Here is a 15,941-nt window from a genome sequence, read left to right on the forward strand (position 1 = left end):
AGCAAATGATGTAACCTAGCCATAGGCCTAGTCTACTCTAAAAGTAAGAAAAGACGCATGCATCATTCGTTTTGATGCAGTAAATATACATCTAATGACTCACCTCCTTGCTGCGTGAATTTGAGATCATTAGGCTGTAATAGTTTAAATTAGGCCTATATTTTAGACCCAAGCAAAATGCAAGTTGCGCTTTCTTTTCCCCAATTCACAGAGCAGTACATCATAGGGATAGCAAAACGACTCCTAAGTAGCTCTTCGTTGTGTTTGGTGGATCTGCGTTTTTGGTTTCATCCAATCACATCGACGAGCGTGCACTGACTGAGTCCGAGACTCTCGCGTTGCAGCCTGGTTGCAGCTGACCGTCTGTCATCAGTGTCATGGCTGCCTCCGTGCAGAGGCTGCACAAATGCGCCGTGTCTCCGACGGGGAAACACACCGCGTCGGTTATCTTCTTGCACGGCTCAGGTGCTGCTCAGCATTTTGATATAATAATGAAACGTGTGATGATAATTAGTGGGAAAAAGTAGAACTGTGTGTGTGTGTTTGCTGGACTGTCATACTGCTGCAGAACAGCTAAGCTATATGGAGCCAGATCAGTCTCATAATTCACAAATGCCTACCTCCAGTTTTGTAATTTTTGAAATTTTGTGTTTCCAAATTTTGAACTCACATGCCCAGATTTGAAACTCACAAGGTCAGATTCTTGTGTATTTTGTATCTGTGATTTGTATTTGTGTTTTGTATTTGTGTTTTGTATCTGTGATTTGTATCTGTGTTTTGTATTTGTGTTTTGTATCTGTGATTTGTATCTGTGATTTGTATCTGTGATTTGTATTATTATTTGTGATTTGTATCTGTGATTTGTATCTGTGATTCAAATCCACAAAATACAAACACGAATCACAGATACAAATCACAGATACAAATCACAAATACAAAACACAAACACAAAACACAGATACAAATCACAGATACAAAACACAGATACAAATCACAAATACAAAACACAAACACAAATCACAGATACAAATCACAAATACAAAACACAAATACAAAACACAGATACAAAACACAGATACAAAACACAGATACAAATCACAAATACAAACACAAAACACAGATACAAATCACAAATACACATCATATATATCCACAGATCATGCACACGTCTGCTGTGAGGTCATTCTTTCCACCACTAGGGGAAGCTGTGCAGTGAATTTTTTTCTACGGTGGATCTCAGTTACAAGTTTATGAGACTCAGTCTGACGGTGGGCGTAGCAACGTCATCATTGGCTGTCTTTGAGCTGTCAATCAAATCGGGATTCTGATTGACAGGTTTATCAGCCAATGGGACGGCCCGCCTTCAACCAATCCCAAGACTCCTTACATCGTCTCCTCCAATCACATGATCGCAGAGCAGACCACTTCCTTGTTGACAGGGTGACATATACTCCGTCCTGTTTAAACGTTACAGTGTTTTTTCAACTTTATTTTCATCAGTTTCACATTTTGGGACTTATTATTAATATAATTGGCCGTTCGGTTTTTGGTATAGTGTTTTGATAAATGCCACGTTAGCAACGTTAGCACTCCTAACCCTGGGCAGTGATGCTGTGTGTCATAATGTTATTAAAATGAGAAAAGCATCTATTGCTGGATAGGTCGCGCTGCATCTTCAAAGGTGAGTCACATTCAACCGGTCTGTTGAAGTTAAGATGCGCTCTGGAAATACAGTGATGTTATTTTGTGATTTCACTATGAAAAACGTCTCATTTCAACTGTAAAGTGAAGCACACAGTGCATAAATATTTCGTGATGTTGGGCCATTGTAAGGAGATCAAACTGAACGAAATGAAATGCTTTATAAACGTCTTTTGTTTCATCAAGTTGGAACTAGTGATGACGTCAGTGTGGTGCTTTTTCCAGCGAAAATAAAATGAATGTACATTTTGTTTTATGTGTACCCAGACTGTTATGATATGCAGTGGCCATTCAAGGAGACAAATGGTGATATTTGTCTGTTTCCTACAGGTATGTGTTACATACTGTACCTAAACACTATATTGTTTTCATTTAATGTTCTGACCCAATGTTTAGCCCAGTAAATGCTGCTATTACAGTATTTTTCTATTTACCTATTGTTAAAAAAGAAAAGAAAAGTGTATTAGATTAGATTACTTCTGTTATTGGTTAGGCTGAGATTAGATTATTATGATATGCAGTGGCCATTCAAGGAGACAAATGGTGATATTTGTCTGTTTCCTACAGAATAAAATGTCAAAAGAGGTTCCTGCTGTCATCATTGCCTCCCCAGTGCTGTCCGTTACACTGGATAAGTCGCGCTTCATCTTCGATTTCTATAAGGTGAGTCACATTACATTCAACTGGATAGGATAGATAGTCATTATAATATTGTTAGTTCACCAATAGCGCAGTGGGAATCATTCAGTAATAATTCAATCACTTGTTTGTAAAGGTGCTGTTTTTACATTTCTGTTGGAACATTAGCCCAAAATTGCAGATCTACAAGTGATGCGTTGTGAGCTTGTAGATCGGCAATAGAGCAGTGGTTCTCAAACTTTTAATTCCTAGGACGCTCACAGTTTGGTACCACTTGTACACTGTGTCAGAGTTACAAACGAGTGTCCATTTGGTTTACCATCAATCATGATGGGGACAACCTGGAACCCCCACTTACTGCTAGGGGACCACCTGGAACCCCCTTGACAACCCCTTGGTTACAGGGACCTCAATGCAAAATTGTACAGTACATCTTTATACTCAATGGGGTCGATGCTGGGTCGCCAACAGCATCAGCCAACAATATTCCCTCTTAATAGGGTTGTGCTATAATTTAGTTTTTACGTGTGCGCTATGACTTGCACCTGTAGGCGTGTGTTGTCACTTGCACAGCAACCTCACACTGTTTAATAGAGAGTCACCCACACACAGGCGCTGTTGCATGTAGGGTAAAACGTACAGTCATTTTCCATGTGTGCACTATAGCTAGCTACTGTACACAGTCTACTCTCACCATAATCCACATTTGTGAGCACATAGCGTGTAAGGTCTAGTTATAATGTAAGTAATGAACAACACAGTCAAAGCCCAAGTTACCTTCAACTGTGACGTGTTAGCCAGAGAACAGAATCAGTGATGACATTCTACACATGCTCAATCAGTGGTGGAAAACGTACTCCAATGTACTCACTCTTTTACAAGTACATGTCCAATATTCAAAATGTGCTTGAGTAAAAGTACAAAAGTATTGGCTTCAAAATGTACTTAAAGTAACAGAAGTTGCAGATCTACAAGCCCCAAATGCAGACTGTTCTGTTCACAAAGCGTTTTATTTTATTTTTTAACCGCAATGTCTTGTGAGATGTAAATACTCTGAAATGAGTAAATCTGATTTCTATATTTCCATGACTGTGCCACAGTGGAGGTATTCATTTCCTTTTTGACTTTCTCTTTTCAGGAAACGTGTCCACTCTGTGTGTAACTGTTTCCCAATGGTGAGGAACTACAATGGCATGCCAGCTGTTGTGGAGAAGACAGGTATAATACATTTGACTTAACAATATCTTTCCATTTCTTTTTTTTACAGTTAAACTACAGCAGAGGTTCTCATGCTATGTTTATGTAAATCCTTAGAATGTCAGCAGACCACAGTCCCTTTCCTTCACCTGAACAAACCACAACGTCACAAAGCAGTGCCACTGCTGCGGGCACGTTGGCTCTGCGTCCCAGTCGGCACCACGATCCTGCTGTCCCAGGTACCAGACACCCCACAAACACCCTTGTTACTATCAAAACCTCCCCTGGCTGTCAGTCAGTCTGTACGTCACACTTTTCCCCATGTCATATATCTGCCACCGTTGCCAAAACCACAACCTCCACCCCTCATTTCTCACATGCCCCTCTTATAGCGCCACCATGAGGCAGATTCTTGCAAAGCATATACATATACAGTATATACTGTACATGTGACCTGAAGGTCGCTCATCTCCCGATTAGGGATTCTTATTGGTTGTACAGTATACATATATTTTTTAATGTAAATCTTTTTTGTATTTCATAGACTGGCAGGCGATTCAAGATCCTTCAAAGGCTGCAACCCTGTTCAGGACGCGCATCTCGAGGGAGCAACGAGAAGAGCCAGACCTTTGTGTGTCAATGGATCTCCATTCTGATGTCACAGCCAGAGAAGCTTCAGTCATCGCCTTCTATAAGCAAAAGCAAACTAAATGGGCTGCCCACCCAATCTGTAGGCTAGAAGGTATCCATATTAATTTTCAAATATAATCTATTTATATTTTTCCAGATTATTACTATGAAAACCTCCACCGGCAGTCCGTACGTCAGTCTGTCCGTCACATCACACTTTTGGCCCTACTCTTATCTCCGGCACCGTTGCCCCTATCCATGCCAAACTTTGCACACACACTCCTTGGCTGGCAAACCACAGCCTCCGCCCCTGATTTCTCACATGCACCTCTTCTAGCGCCACCATCATTTTGCTTTTTGCAGACAACATACATGCGAGCTGACAAATCTTTAAAAAATCTACTCTAAGATAAATGGCAAAGAAATTAAGAGGCTTACTGCTTGTGCAGACATTTTGTTGGTAATATGACAATGTAGCCAAAACATATAGTGTATGGCAAAGTGTTAGTGCTAATATAGCTGTCTTAGATCCTCCACAATGTACAGGTATATGTTTGACATAATCTTTAATAGGCAATTTAATGAACGCCATTCTGTTAAATTCATATGGTTTCATCTGGTAATGAGCAAATGTCATCCTTTTATGACTATTTTGCACGTTTCAGTTTAGTGCGTATGGTACGTCTTGGTTTAACATCTGTAAAGCTTAAATAAACAATGTGAAAAGGACATTCACTGTGTGCTGGCCATTCCTAACTCTAAACCATTGTAAAGACATTAATCTGAGTGTTGAGGCTTTTTGCACTGCAGCCATTTCTCTCAACTCATGTACCTGAACACAAGTACAACCTTGAACCCTTTTGTTTGTCTGAACTGCTATTGGGTGTAGAGAATATTTCAATAAAAACCTGGATGGCAGAGTTCGTGCAGACCGAAAGGGGAAAAAATAAAGTAAATGTTCAGTGTGAGTGGCATTAACCAAAGTTTAACTTGATGACTTAAAATACCCATCACTAATGTATGCCTTATGTTAAATCAGCAGCACCATGAGTCCCTTATCAGGGCAGGCTCGTATGAAGAGGCCTGTGACATGTATAACAAAGCTAGAACAAGTGTTTTGCCTGATGCCTGTCCTATAGCACGGTAGCACCTTTAAACTTTCACAATGACTTGTACCTTGAACAACAACGCAGTATTGTTCTAAACAACTTGACTTTATTTAGAAGCTTTCCAAAAACAGCTCATATTTGACACACCCGGTTTCTCATGATGATGCCTCAAGTAGGTGCTCAACATATTGGACAGTGTTGAGATATATGTCCACCCCAAAACAGTCTGAATCCAGCAATGGATTGATGTCGTATTGTAGTTCCAACATTTCAGAATCTGAAAGAGGATTGAACATTACAGGGACATTGACCCCAGAATGTGGTTCAGTCATGTATCCACTCTCCTCCCATTCAATGTCTGGCATCAGTAGACCCTGAAAAAGACAAACTGTGTGTATGAACATTGTGCAAATTAAATGTTTAAGTAAAGACATTTAAACAAGCACTACAACATATTAGTCGTGTTATGGTTGTAAAATAAAGACAATGATGTTTTTCTCTACATAAGAAACTGTTGAAAAATGGAAGTCATATTGTCATGGGAAAGTGGTCCACTCTTCACCACAGGTACACACAAACAACGGGTTCTGTCTCTCAGATGGGGGCTGTGAACAATTCAGAAACCTGTCTACCTGTGACATCAATGGGGAATCCAAAATAGAAACTGCAGGTTCTTTTCATGTAAGATGTGCTTTGTTCACGCATTAATACAAGTTTGGCCTAACTTGCTAAATGATTATGTCACTGGTAAGCAGGTTTCTGAACTGCTACAGTACGCTTCTGAGACAGTGAGTAGACAAAAACGCTGCACCCTGACGATCACTAAGAGTTTGACAAGCATTACAATTGGTAGATCACTATGTATATTTATATTTTCTATTGTGGAAATAGTCGATCTATGTGTGAGTATGTAGATCTGCTGTTTTTACAATTTCTGCCTCTAATGGCCAATGTTTAATTTGTCATATTAGAGATATTAAAAAGTCCTTAAATTGTCACTTTATAAATGTGCACATACCCTCTATACACTTCAACTTTGTGTGGTTAGGTTTACTGTTGAGTGAGAAAACAATGTTGCACATTAAGCCAATCATCTTGGGAACCCTCACAATAATTTGGAGACCCCCCTGGGGGTCTAGACCCACAGGTCGAAACCACTGCTATAAGGGGACAAGAGCTGTGCTGAGTCATTCAAAAATGTATCCACAAGTTTCCGCGGGAGTTTACTGGAGACTATCGGGACCAAACTTCCGGGTTTAACAGCAGACATACAAGCTCACGTCGCGTCGCAGATGCAACCCGTTGTGAGCTTGTAAATCGCCGGAATCGCCGGAAGGGGTTCCATGCGGCAAAATTAAGTCCATCCATTTTTAACAGTCTTAGGTGAAGTTCCTTAGGGAAATTGGCAAAGCGTTTAAAATGACTATTGTTGCATATACAGTATTTAAATAAGCCTTGCCGAGCCATGAGGCCCATAGGGCAGGAGCCTATGTCCATGTTCTGTCACGTGATGCAGCTTGATGTACAAGTTACTGTTGGCAAACCAGCATCGACCCCAATTCCATTTGGTGACACACATTTTTTGCTTTAAGCATTATCTCGTTGAGTCGTTTAAGTGCAGCATATGCTACCATAATTCCTTGGATTTGGCAACCCAATATTAAAAGACGGTTAGTAACATACTAGTGGTGTTAACATACCAGCAACCATACTGCTAGGTGAAAGCCCTTATTACTGCCTCAATTACCTTTGGCAATTCTGTGGGGTCTTCCCTCTCAGCTCTAGGAATGGCAGTGTCAGCAGGAGGTGCTCGCTCAACGACAGTGCACTCGTCTCCTCATCAGCAGATGGATCACATTCTGTGCCATCAGATGGCTCGGATTCATTCACCTTAAGAAAGAAATAGGTAGTTAGTCAATCAATCAATAGCACACACACACAAGGGGAAAGAAAGTGGAGAAAAGCTGTACAGCTTACAGTGGCTGCTATGGGCCGTCAACATAATCACTGGCAACAGACACCCACAATAAATACAGTTCGCCTTCTGCAGGTCAGCAAACTCAGGAGCGTCATATGGGAGAGGTTCTGTTGATAACTCCTCCTGTAGATGGGGTGGGCAAGATGACAATAATTATCGTTGGGAGAATATGATATGCCTTTCCAGTCCCCTCGTATGTCTCGTGACACAGACATACAGCGAGTGCTCCTTCTATGAGTCTCAGCTCTATAGCTTAATTTATACTTATAGTACGGTGGTGTAATTCGCCAAAAAGAACAAATCGATCTCTCATTAGCTTGAATATCTGCCCCTTGCTTCCACGGCCCCTCCACCTTGCTTTGGGCAGCAGGCAGGCTACTAGCGACAGACACACAGAACCAGTGGTGTGATATGGATTTTAGAAGTGTGGGTCCTCTAAATTCATGATGTCATGCACGCTGTTTTTATTGTTAAGTGTGTGTTTAGTGTGTGCATATGAGGCGCGCATGCGTGCAGCAAAATAAGTGTGGGCTCGCTGAGCCCACGCGAGCCCATGGCATCTCACCCCTGCACAGAACCCCTACCTGTAGAGGAGCGAGATACAGCATGTTCTTTCCACTATTGGAGACACTCTTGAGCGCGCTGGTGGTGTACCCTCCAGGGCCCTGTAAAACGACACCCAACCTCCGATGTCCACTACCACCTGATTTCAAAAGGAAAGTGTGTCTATTAGGTGTATTCAGTGATAATGAAAGTGGCCGGGGGTCATCTTGTCCCTTACTGGCCTTACAGCGTGGAAATGTTTAGTTTTTATAGTTTTGTTACACCATAATGTTCTCGTTTTGATCATTAGACCCAATCACTGAATATCGGTAGGCCTACGTCTCCAGCTTCAGGATATGTATGATACTGACTTACTACGAGACTGTGGCATTTTATGAGTTCAGTAGTTAACAATCTAGGCATTTAGCAGACGTTCTTAATTCAGAGCGACTGTGGTTCTCAAAACTTTTATTTTGACCATCATAACTAATCATAAGAACTACGGCCATACTCTACCCTGATTGGTCGAGGACTGGCTGGCCTGGCTGGCCACCTCTGAAAACTGAATCTAGCTATGCTCGTAACACGGGCCATGGTGGAAGTCCTATTATGGTCAGCACACATTCTAGTGAGGAGAATGAATGGAAAATGTACCAATTATATTTTTATTTGAATGAAATACAATCACTGAATATACCTTTAAAACATACATTTCATATCCATTAATATCAGGCTAATAAGTCTTTGTCAGGAAAACAAGTGTCTCAACAATTTGAAGAGTAATGTGAGTGGTTAATGCAAAGGATGTTCTATGGGGATTTTAACATAAAATGGAGGAAATGCTACCTGAAGCTTTGTTAAACATCCAGCTTCCCTTTAAAGTCCTCAGTTTAGGAAACTCTGCAAACATTCGATCTGCAAACATTCGAGCTTCAAGCTTTAAAAGAAAGAAAAGTTCTGTGTTCAGTTAAGTTATCTTTAAAGACAAGGTCACGTTCCTCTTCTGGCCCCTTTGGAGTGTACTCAGCGGGTCCCAGAAGGGCATGTATAGTGAAGTTGGTCTCCTTTATGACAGCGGTGGTGGTGGTGAATCTCTTTATTCCTCTTGGCTGATCAGCTTTTGAGTAGATGTGCTTAAATGGCCTGAAGTGTAAATGATACAAATTGTGAGCAAAAAACAAAAATATATTAATATACATACAGACACACACTATATGTACTTTAAGCTTGTCATGACAAACTTAACTTTCTGAAATTAGGGATCTATGACAGGGTTCCCCAATTAGTTTTTCCAAAGGGCCGAATTATGTCTAGGGTACCAAGCCGAGGGCCACAACATTGCAGGGGGCGACGGCGGCGTTCCCACTACTCCAGCGACAGCTCAGATATCGTCGTTGTCGGGTGAAAATCTTGTATGTCCAAAACCGTTCGTTTTGAATTTATAATTTTTAAATGTATTTTAAGTAGTGAAAACAGCCAATCTACAAGCAATCTGCCGTTTCACTACTTTTGTACAACGGCCTTGTATGATTTGCGAAAGAACGTGCACATTTGGAGATACAAGATTTCCAGCTGACGACGACAATATAGCCTACTAGTGTTGTTGCTGCTCTTATACCACCATTATTACTGGGGTTGGTGGGGGCCAGACAGTAGCCCCCCGCGGTCCGCAAATGGCCCGCGGGCCGCCTATTGGGGAACCCTGATCTATGAGATGTACTAATTTATTAACTTTATCTAGGATTTCAATTAGTCATACATTATACAAGGACATAATGATAATCCAATTAACAGGCTCCTGAATAATGTCTCCACCTACCAGTCATGGTGAAAACCCACCAGGAGTCTAGAGGCCGATGTTAATTTGAAATCGCAGAATGCCAACTGGGGTTATCGCATACGTTTCCATGGCGACTGTTGACACCCGCGTGGCAAAAAGTGAGGGATTGTTGCCATAGTGACAGTCAAGTTACCTGGAAGTTGGTCTCCTTCCAGCCCGGTTTTTTAGCCAGCATTCTGACGAGGGCCTGGTAGGGCATGTCAGCTTTATCCATGGTCTCCACCGCCTACACCACAACATAACACACATTAACCCATTAAGACCTGAAAAACACCTAAAAATGTCTTCTAAATCCTAATGGTATTCTGAAAAACTCCAAGTTTCTATATCAGTGGTGCTTAAACTTTTTAATGTCAAGGGCCCCAAGAATGATCTGTATTTGACAGCGGACCCCCAACTCAAAATATTTTGTTCGAGGGACCCTGAGAAAGAAGGATTTGAGTTACAAATGTTCGCTTTTAAAAAAAACAAGATATATTCAAAGATCTGCAATACTTTTCATGATTTTTCAAAAATAGCAGATGCCACGCAGTGAGCTTGTATATCTGCTATTTTTTAATAGTTAAAACATAAAAAATCCCAGCATGCACACTCCCTCACCGCCAGTTCCACCTCTGCCACCTCTTTGGTCTCTGCTTGTTTCTTGCCTTTAGCACTGGGGGCAGCAGCTGGTTTGCCTTTCTTAGGTGGACCTCCCGATGCCTGCAGATAGTGGCACACGCACAAGGTTGGCTTTAATCACCACTGTGAACCAGCATTAGGTGTTCAAGTAGTCTCTATCAATTAGTCGGGGGCGTTGGGGATATTTTGTGCTAATCAGTCTAAAAGTGCCAAATTTTGCACAGATGTAGCCCGGGGCTTGCTCTAATGATTTAGCTAGGGCACCCGAGCCGCTCACCTTCGGGGTCGCCACAGCGGCCAAATCAAGTTGGGCTCCCATCGACTTTCTATACAGGAGGAAAATACCCAGAAAAGAATCTGCTTTAAGCAGGATGTGTGGGGTCTAACTAGGGGTTTGTCATGATGCTGAATCCATTGCAAGCATTTGTTTTGCACAAAAAACATTCCTTGGGCTATAAATGGCCCCAGAAAATGCCCACAAAACTGTGAAAAGTGATGACTCATCACTTTTCATCACTAAACCATAGTTTTTTGGCTCCATTCATAGCCCAAGGAATGTGTCCTCTGGGTCTCACCTTGGGAGCAGCAGCAGCACAGATATAAAAAGCTAGATACCTCCTCCACCGCTGCAGTTCATTAGCGCGACTGGTCAAACACCCCTGGCGGAAGTGCATAACTGTGGAACTGCGGAAGGCACTCTGCCCCCTCCAATGGGAAAGAGGGAGTCCTGCCAGGACTGCATCTGATTGGACTACCGAGCTTCCCATTCTGTGACGCACAAGGAAGCGTCCTTCAGAATTCCCAAGAGCCCCGCCTCAGAATTCTGGAGGCTTGCATAGAGTTATTGGGAGGCTTGCCAGGAGTCTTGGACCAGCACCCCCCAGTCGGAAGAGGCGTCTACCTTTCTATGTCTGTGAGCAGCAGCAGCAGCGGGGGCTTTCCTGGGAGGACCTCCAGCCTTGGGTGGAGCTTCAGCAGCGGGCTGGGCCTTGGCAGCAGCCTTCTTCTCTCCTCCTCCTCCTCCTCCTGCCTTCTTCGCTCCTGGAAGCTCCACTTTATCAGCGGACTCTTTTATCTGATACCATGGAAACAAAGACTGTTAGACATCGTGTTGGTTTATCAGCATCAGACAATCCCATCTTATTCTTTCCCAACTCCCCCCCCCCCCCCCCCAGGTTATTCTTGTCTCTTTTGGTCTCTCCTCACCTTGTCCAGTTTGAGCTTATCCAGGTCGGCAAGGAAAGGGTTAACGGCCTTCTCCCCCACCACCTTCATGGCCGTGCCCAAAGCTTCAAAAGCAGCATCTCGGACATCTGGGGCAGAGTCATTCACTTGCTGACCCGGTGAAAAAGGAGACATTGAGAGGAAAGGAAATGGGAAAAAAGCGAAGAAAGCATTATCATTTAGACCAGGGGTCTTCAACAGGGGGTCCTCAAAATCTTTGTGACTTTTTTTTCCTCCTTTTTTATATTAACCACTTGAACCCTAGCGGCGTTGTGAGCTTGTAGATCGGCTATTTTCATCAAAGAGCTTTTGTGTAGAGGGGAAAAGAGTGAAAGGTCAAGTTTAAGTATTGACAGTTCAAGTGGTTTAATATATGAAAAAACTAATTGACATGAATGCAAAATAAACTGATGATCGTGCTGTTTAACAATGAAACTATATTGAATCTATGAAAAGTTGTGGGGGTCCCTGCTTCATCTCTCTCTCAACTAAGGGGTCCTTGGCCTGAAAACGTTGAAGACCCCGCCCTGGTTTTGAGGGGAAATCTGAGGAATAGCTTGTTGCTCGAAAGTTCTCATTGCATTAAATAAAATCCTCTTAATGGGAGCCATTAGTTGTGCATATCTTTCCGCTCTAATCTACTATAGTTTAGTGTACTGTACCTTGAGGAAGGCAGCACAGAGAGGTTTGATCTAATCTACTATAGTTTAGTGTACCTTGAGGAAGGATCTAATCTACTATAGTTTAGTGTACCTTGAGGAAGGATCTAATCTACTATAGTTTAGTGTACCTTGAGGAAGGATCTAATCTACTATAGTTTAGTGTACCTTGAGGAAGGCAGCACAGAAAGGTTTGAGGAGGCTCTTGGGCAGCGTGGCCTGCGTGCAGTGTCGAAAAGATCTGGCCAGGAAGAGAGAGGCCTGCTAGGGTTCTTATTGTCCATAACACCCAGGACGTCCTCCGAGATCTTCTGGAGATTGGTCTGGAAGAGAAGAGCAACAATAACCATTAGTCCAATTACAGTATTACTTTGTGAGCTTGTAGATCGGGTATTTCCACTATCAATGTTCTTTTTTAAGTATAACATTTTCAAATATGTCAGTAATGTCTTCGTATATTTAAGTTATGTGTCATATCTACCATGTTCAACTTCAAAGCCTAAGAGTCAAACCAAAATGTAATTGTCAACGGCAAACACAATTAAATCGTTAAACGCAATTATTTGAGTGACAATTAATCGTCATGTAAAATGTCATAATGGTGACAGCCCTAACCCTGAAAACGACGTGTTTTATGCTTACAGTAAGGAAGACCGCATCAATAGCCTCTTGCAGGGCCTGCACGACCTGAGGTTTCTTCTCCTTGAACTTCTCAAGAATCGTCGGCACAATCTGAGAACATAAACATCACAGTTCAGAGTTAGTTTGAAGCAATAGTTGTGTTCATGGGCACCCATCACCTGCTTATGATAAACTGCTCATTTTAGACCCTATAACCCAGAGATATACACACAACCTGGTTCTTTTGTATGTTTATTTTAAAATAAACATCACTTCAGTTGGGTCTTTCTTGGGTGCTGGCATGGCACAGAATGAAATTTTGTTTTGGAAAACATCTCTGACCTTTATAATGAACAGCACAATGTCTGGTGGGGCTCTGTATCATTGACGAACGCTGCCAGATCTTCAATTAAGGAAATTCTAAAGAGGTACTTGCTAATGGTGGCTTAAAGTTTGACATTTTGCACTAATGGTGTTTAATGTGTCCATGACCTGTATGGTTAAAGTCCATCATGAATCAAAATAAACAACATTTAGCAATGTCAATTTGACTTACAAATCCTGCATATGTTCGAACTTCTTCCGGAGCCCTGAAGCCAGCGCAGCCACACACTTCGCTGCGAGGGTCACAAGCATCACATTGGCATCTTTGCCCACCACCTACAGTAGGGCACAAGGTCAACCAGTTAGTTGAGGAAAGTCTCTGTGCACCAAGTTATCTTTCAGCAGTTAATTTACGGTTAGGCATTGCAATGCCTACATGGAGTACCCTGGAACGATAACCTTCCTAAACAACCAGTAGTTGAAATGGTCACTTATATAATCACCAATATCACCAATGGTTTTGTCTCATGTTTATGGAGAACTACAAAAAGTATTGAATACTTTCATGGGCAATACAACAATTTGGAATATACATTTTCTGAATGTTTTAGGGTTGGAGGCATCAATCGCAAGGGCAAATGGGGCCAAAAGGCAAACTTTTGATGCACTCACACTTGCAATTCCGATTGAGAGTTTGAGTGCTGCCAGACATGTACACATGTACTGCAGGCAATAAATATGTATGTCCTATTGTCCCAAAGTGCTGAGTAAAATGAGTTGCTCTTGAAAATCAGTGATGTCAGTCTTCTCCAAATTTAGGCACCGTTTCAGCATGCGGCTGTTAACATGGCGGGGACGCATGCGCAGTACAGACGGCGGAATCAGTGATGTCAGTCATCTCCAAATTTGGGCACTGTTTATTATCAATGACGCGTCAGCATGCATGTATATCAGACAGACATCGGACAAGACAGACATTAGGTAGTTTATTAGTAGGACGATTCGGTTAGATTTCACTTCACATGGCGATACCTTTACACAGGGACCCAAGTATTAGAGTCTAACCTTTCTAGCTTGTCATCTAATTCTCTACTGTGGCGATTTAAAGAGCATGAAGATGTTTAGTAAACTATGTATCAATATTAAACCAGATCTGTACCTTCTTCAGTGCTCTGACCAGGTCTCCTTATTCTCCAGTTTAGGATTCTTGGTCAGAGTTTCCACAGCTTCGAGGGCTTCCTTCCTCTCCTGCCATTTCTTAGCTTCCTGTAGAGACAAGACAAGACAGACATTGATCACACTGTAGAGAGACGGTCAACACTGAAACAGTTTCCTGATTTTCCATCAACGACATCAATACTGTACAAGTCATTGTCATTACGTTTTGACCATATATCATACATAAACAAATGTTTCTGAACCTACATGATTAATTAAGTCAGAATGTCATTACATGTCAAGTAATGTATAATGTAATGTTCATTCAAACAATTGTTTTTCCTGGACCCATTTTTTAAAAATTCATTAAAATTCAATGTACAATGTAAAATCATTAAAAAAAACTCATTATGCTTTGGGATATGGACCGAAGCAATGCAGAGTATGCCATGAGTAATAGTAAATAGGCTAAACATAACCGTATTGTCCTTTAAATCATCCTATATTGTACTCAATATTTCATACAGCTGGATAACCATACTATTTTATCGTAGAAGTCTTTGGGGAGCTTGGAGAGGATTTCTACTGGTTCCAACAGATCGTAGGGATCCACTGCCACTGCCGATTCTTCATCGTCCTCATCTGGTGTAGAAGAGGAAAGAAGAGGAGGAGAACTTCAACGCCAGACTGACAAGTCTTGTACTCAGCCAAAGAGACAGATGGCCTAAGAACTTAAAAAGCTCAAATCTCTCATAAAGTGTAGGATGTAGTTTAGCTGGCTATACACAATATCACCTTCGTCTCCTTGAGTATGATGTTTGAACAAATAATAATCTTATGCTCTGTAGTTTGATTATTCAACCTACCATCACACTCATCACCTCCTTGGGCTTGTTGCTGCTCAAATTTGGCCTTCATGTCTTGCTGAGAGCGGAGGAATCTTGACTGTTTTGGAGGAGAGGAAGGCAACTTCGCCCCATTCCTCTTCCAACTCGAGGGACAGAAAAAAATAAATCTGTTGTTAAGTTAACCAGACAGAAAACACATTTTAACTTAAATCTAAAGTGTGAGTGTGTCTCCTACCTGAACAGAGTTAATATTCTGTAGTGGAGGTCTCAGTGCGTCTCTGATCCACTTGTAAATCTCCACAGCCAGCAGCTTAGCTTCGTCTCTCACTGCCTTCTCTCTGGATTCAAACTGCTTGGGCAACACCTTCACCACTGGTTTCAATGTCACCATCTTGGATCCAAACTCACTGGTGGGAAGACACAGTGTACACCAGTTTAACACCATGTTCAGTATATACACTACATAGAAAGTAGACAGCTACTATATATTTTTGTCCATCCCTAAACTTTGCCTTTTTACCATTTTGAAAACATTTCAAAATACTTCACATGCACAGCCAGACAATCCACCCATGTTAAAACAAGGTGGGGATATCAGTGATGCTGCTACCCCTGCATCCTTAGTCCCTGATCCATATTTTTAATGAAGGACTCATTAAACTAAGCATCCCTGCATCCCCAGGATGCATACAACACTATCCTTCCTGCTATTAATCATTTCACTGCACCAGCTGAGCTGCATGTGGTGGAGTCTCCACAGCTGTGCGTTCTGGCATTATTGATGAGATGATTGAGATTGTCTTGTAAATCCATGCTTCTGTCCTTTATCAACTACATACAAGTAGCTAT

General features: G+C 41.8%; 1 protein-coding gene and 1 long non-coding RNA gene across 2 annotated transcripts in view; both read left to right on the plus strand.

Annotated features, from left to right (window-relative positions):
* Nucleotides 1-376: 376 nt before the first annotated feature.
* Nucleotides 377-15,941, plus strand: part of lyplal1 (lysophospholipase like 1) — a 68,092-nt gene continuing 52,527 nt past the window's right edge. The window contains 1 exon segment of the mRNA XM_080744855.1: nt 377-465. Within this exon segment, the coding sequence (XP_080600981.1) occupies nt 378-465 (88 nt within the window). The 5' untranslated portion in view covers nt 377.
* LOC308300969 lies at nt 2,211-4,863 on the plus strand. Its single transcript, XR_013962853.1, has 4 exons — nt 2,211-2,364; nt 3,479-3,558; nt 3,655-3,776; nt 4,082-4,863. It is a non-coding gene; the product is annotated as an uncharacterized lncRNA (long non-coding RNA).

The sequence above is a fragment of the Nannobrachium achirus genome (assembly GCF_963921795.1).
Source record: "Nannobrachium achirus genome assembly, chromosome: 2".
NCBI lineage: Eukaryota > Metazoa > Chordata > Actinopteri > Myctophiformes > Myctophidae > Nannobrachium > Nannobrachium achirus.